General features: G+C 37.6%; 1 protein-coding gene across 1 annotated transcript; it reads right to left on the reverse strand.

Moving 5' to 3' along the window:
- Positions 1-6: 6 nt before the first annotated feature.
- LOC140973759 (probable pectinesterase/pectinesterase inhibitor 34) lies at positions 7-4,675 on the reverse strand (the record flags this gene model as incomplete). The annotated part of the gene is made up of 4 exons (XM_073436813.1): positions 4,151-4,675; positions 3,450-3,971; positions 2,668-2,804; positions 7-335 (listed from the first exon to the last, which is right to left on the reverse strand). Coding segments are annotated over exons 1-4 (1,413 nt in total), but the record flags the coding sequence as incomplete, so codon positions are not given.
- Between the last annotated feature and the right edge of the window lie 336 nt (positions 4,676-5,011).

Raw genomic sequence — 5,011 nt, forward strand, 5'->3', positions numbered from 1 at the left:
GATTGAAATACCGGTGTTCTGGTTAGGGTCCTTTCGATTCTGTGCAGTTATGGTGATCTTTTGGAACGGCAAGGGCTTCCGAGCGTGCATGGTGCAATTTTGGAACACAACCGCCGCATTACCGAATATGAAGTCCACCGTGCCATAAATAGCACACTCACGATAAAATTGTCGTTGAGAATGTGTGTAAAGTGTGTCCTGATACCCGATAATGTTGCATCGGTAGATGACCGCGTGATCAGCACCGATCCGAAGAGCGACTGCTTGATGCTTTTCTGGTCCAGCCCAGTTTTCAAATGTCATATCCCTTGCAATAAAACCAGCACCCGTTGCAGCTATATGTGTGCAAACGCAAGCATGGCGTTATTATGACAGAAATATGAAACGCAAAAAATAATGAAATAAAATAAGGAATACCACTCGTATAATAATTGTTGCCTAAGTTCAAAGTGGACATTAATGTTAAAAATAAAAACAGAATAAAAAAAAGACCCCATTTTAATAGTCAAAAAGTTGCGAGCCACTAATTCATTGGGGTCGTCTCCGGGGAACAAGACAATTGAATACACCCATTCATTCGATGCAGACTTTTTCATTCTTGGTAATGCTTCAGCTCGAAAATATTATTCATCACAACCAAAGAAAATCTCATTTCTTTTTCTCGAAAATATACGTCAACTTTGATGAAAGCAATACGAGTTACTCCAAAATTTAAAAAAATAATTAATTGATTGGAATACTTTATTTTTTCACCAACCAACGTAACATGTTTGATTCTGAACAAAATGTATTAAATAACAAAATAAAAATTGACGTAACAGGAGACAACGTGATCATCTGTCACGTCCTGTTTTTCTACTAGAAAACGACAACACACACACATTAATTTATGCTTTCATGGCGGAAATGTTGATGACTCAAGGCGAGAGATTTGTTCGTGCTATCATATATATGGGTAGTATCTTAAATACTGATCCAATGGCTACAAGAGGACCAGTACTCGTGTTTTTTCATGTAATGCAATATACGTAGTCCTATCTCTTATAATCATTGGATTAAGAAGAGCGTACTACTCATATGGTAACTTCGAACTAACCGGGGTCGAGATTATTCGGTTTAACTAGAAAACCCATTATCAACTTATTATATATGTTACAGCCATTCATCAGCTACTACAGAAAGGGACATGCACTTGGATATTGGTCGAATTAACTAATAAATCATCTTTTCAAAGATATCGAATTGACGAGCAATCTCATTAAAGGAGAGCCACATGCAAGAAATACATGCACAAGCGTATGATCCCATCCCAATCATTTCATTTGATATTATATACATGTGGTGTTTACTCGTTATATTAGAATCATTCAATCATATTTAAAATATTATGATATCTATCTGTAAATTTTCTCAACAGCATATATTAAATAATTCTCATATATGGTACTTGGCTAATGGGACAGTTTCGATTGTCGGATTTTATTTATTTTATTTTTTAGTTTTTTGGACATTTTAGATACAGGTTTTCTGAACACCAAACAGGCAAGATTTGTTATTCATATCACAAAGAAGTCATAAAATTATTAGAGATAGATTGGAAAACTACTTTCACGTTCGGTTCAGAGAGCTTTTTTCGTTGAAAATTCATCTCCCGTTCGTTTAATTCCCCAGCGGGGAATTAAACCCTTGTGAGGCCCTATCTATTCCATTTCTCGAGCCCCGAAGAAAACCCCCCCTCCCCTTCGGAGTGAGTATCTCTTTTGACTCCATATATGTGAGCACAACGATTTTGACGGTCGGATAAATGTTAAAAAGTAGTTTTTTTTAAAAAAAAAATTTAAAATAAAAGTAAAAACCAAACATTCATAAATTTCATCTTCTAAAAAAGCACTTCAACACATTTTTTTTTTTAAAAAAATGATTTTAACTTGTGAACTTCTTTAACCTAACGAGCTTTAATGTATTATTTGGACTTATTGGTTCTATCCCAATTCCACCTGGACACAACTATGCTATACTTGGTGAAGACAACCCATCGGATGTGCTACACCGTGTATATCCCATCCCTTCCTAATGACCCAGCTGGGAACCACTTCTATAATACAAACACTGCAACTGTCCATTAGTAATGTGACAACACATGGCTGCTTCGTAGGAACTGTTTTCATTTACTTTTTCTTTCATCGTCATTGAATTATAATTAAAAAAAATTATTTAATTTTTTATGTGGAATAAACATAGAAGATTTTTCATATATGATCAAAAATGCATATTCAAGTCTATATTAGGAAATATAAGATCAGGGTTCCATTTATATGTATAAAATTATTTTTTAATATTTTTTAATAACGATGGAATATCGACATCATTAGGTAAACTATCAGACTATTACAATAATGGTGCGACAAAATCGTCCCAAAAAATATTAGTCAAACTTATAAGCATTGATAAAATAATTCACTTATTTTACCAACTTAGATTAGATATCTCATTATGAACTAATAATAATATTGTTGATGATGTTATTATTATGAGTGGATAAGCCAAAGATAGCATAGTGGACATGGGAGACGCGTTTGCATGTTGAAACTGAAGGCAACTCCAAACTTATTGTTTACGCGTAAAAGAGGAATAAAGGTGAAAGAAAGGGAGAAAAGGGGAATTTACCGAAAGTCGCTGTGTGGAAAGTTGTCATGTTCAGCTGGACGCTTTTGCCACCAGAAATGACTGTTATGCCCCTCCCATCCCCAACAAACATTAGGTTCATCTTCCTTCTCCCCACTTTTAAGATATCCTCCTGATATCTACACAACAAAAAAAAAAGAATCGTAACATGTCTATATTAGTATTGTACAAGTGAAAATTGGTATTTTTAGTTTTTCGAAAAATGTATATTTTTCATGTGACCTCAAAATCTTAAATTTAAGACCATATCTCGAATTCAAGATTTAATTACAACAAACTCAACTAAAATCATGGCCCATCAAGAAATGCTGTCCGAATTAACTTTGGATTCCACCACAAATTGTCACACTACCTAGTCGAGAACAATGGATACAAGTAACATATGATCAACAAAATTGGTCCCGACAAACATAAAAAAAGTGACATTTGGTTAGTCCCCAATACCACCCAATAGACGCGTAAGTAAAGTTGCACTTTCCATCAAATTCATTTAAGATACATATGATTTTATCAAACAACCCAATCCATTCACGTGAGAATAATTTAATAATTAATCTTTCACATCATGATTGAACTTTAACTCATCATCTTAATCACTAGCAAACTTGATTAATAGACACGTAGCTAAGAAACATGGTTAAAGAGGGCATTTAAGTCAATTTCACAAGTCATATGCAGGCAAAAGAAAAAGTATAGCCACCGAGAATGAAAGAGCGATGAGTATTACTTTCTCCAACTTTTTACGAACGAACACGTGAACTTACTTTCCTGCCCTCACGTAGATAATGAACCGCCGGGTGCTGTTCTCCGGCGCCTTCTTGATCGCCTCCGTGATCGTCTTGTACGTGCCGTTGCCGTCCTTCGATACGATAATATCGGCTTTTATCGCGGGCGCCGGAAAATCCAGGAGCATTCGGTCTCTCCGGGATAGCCAATTCGGGAAATGCTCGTGCTTCTTTCCTGGGCTCAGTAACTTCCGGCGGCGGTTTTGTATCGGGATTCCGGAGAAATCATCGTTGCGATTGGCGGCGGAGTAAATCGCGAGACAGTTGCTCACGAACCCGGCTAAGTCCTTCAACCTGCCGAGCATTTGGTTCTTCACGTAGCCTTTTAACTCGTCGAAGCCTTCCATGCAGGTGTCGTGGTTCGTCAAGGCGGCGCTGAGCCAGGTTAGTACGTCCTGAGTTGAGCCGCCGGCTCCGCCGCCTGGTGCGACGGAGGTGAGCGAGCGTGAGAGGAGGTACACTGAGTCGTCCAGGAGTTCTAGACAGTCCTGGTATGCGGATCTGAAGCAATGCCAAAATCAGTACCAAATTTGACTCCATTATTTTTTAAAAAAAAAATTTTGAAGTACAAATGATAGTAAAATAATGTAGTTAATTTCAACATATGCAACGGCTCATTTTGACAAAGATTTGGTTGGAAAATTAGGGAAAATGAAAGGTTTAAAAAAAATTCAGCAGACCTGACATGGGCATCCATCTGAATGTTGCTAATGTCGGAAGCGGAATATAGAGCGTGGCCGAATTTCTGAAGAGTCATGTTGAACGAAATGTGCACAAGGTCCCTGTCGGAGGCAGCGGCGGCGCCGGGGAAATCAATGAGGGAGCTGACACAGAGACTCTGGAACCGCGTCAAGCTGCATGTTCGAGACAAGGCAACAGACGGCCGACGAATTCGGAGCTCATCGCCTTCACCAGAGCTTGCATTATTCCAGAACACCACCACGAACGCGGCGGAGACGGCCGAAGCCGCCACAAGAGTTGCGGCGAGGATGAGCAGAAGAAGCTTGATCTTGGACCGTTTTGGAGCCCGTTCGGGGTCCGGGGTCAGGCTTCGAGTTGAGGAATCCCCACCGGAGTGGGTTTTTTCTAGCCGGCCGTATTCCATTGCCGGAAGAAAACGTGGAACAGGTAATTTAATGGAGATTTTGGGGGAAGATTGAAGAAGAAGATGTGTAACGGAGAGGAGATACAGAGTGGTATTGGTAGTGTGGGTATATATATATATATATATATATATATGGGCTACAGTTTAACACGGGGCTGGATGAAAATTTAATATGTTCGGATTTGCCGATCGGTGGGTGAAAGTTGAAGTTAGATCGTGGGCTCAATTAAATTTAATAGTTTTTTATTATTATTATTATTTAAATTTTACCTCGATGTTAATATTTAATCACTCGATAATTATATATATATATATAATATAGATCAATATATGAATAATATAATGCTATATGATTTTTATTTATTTATAAAATTTGAGTCCAAAATTAGATTAAATAAAGATTTGAAATAATTTAATATCTTGTATTTCACAAAAA

Source organism: Primulina huaijiensis, chromosome 3 (assembly GCF_012295235.1).
Source record: "Primulina huaijiensis isolate GDHJ02 chromosome 3, ASM1229523v2, whole genome shotgun sequence".
NCBI lineage: Eukaryota > Viridiplantae > Streptophyta > Magnoliopsida > Lamiales > Gesneriaceae > Primulina > Primulina huaijiensis.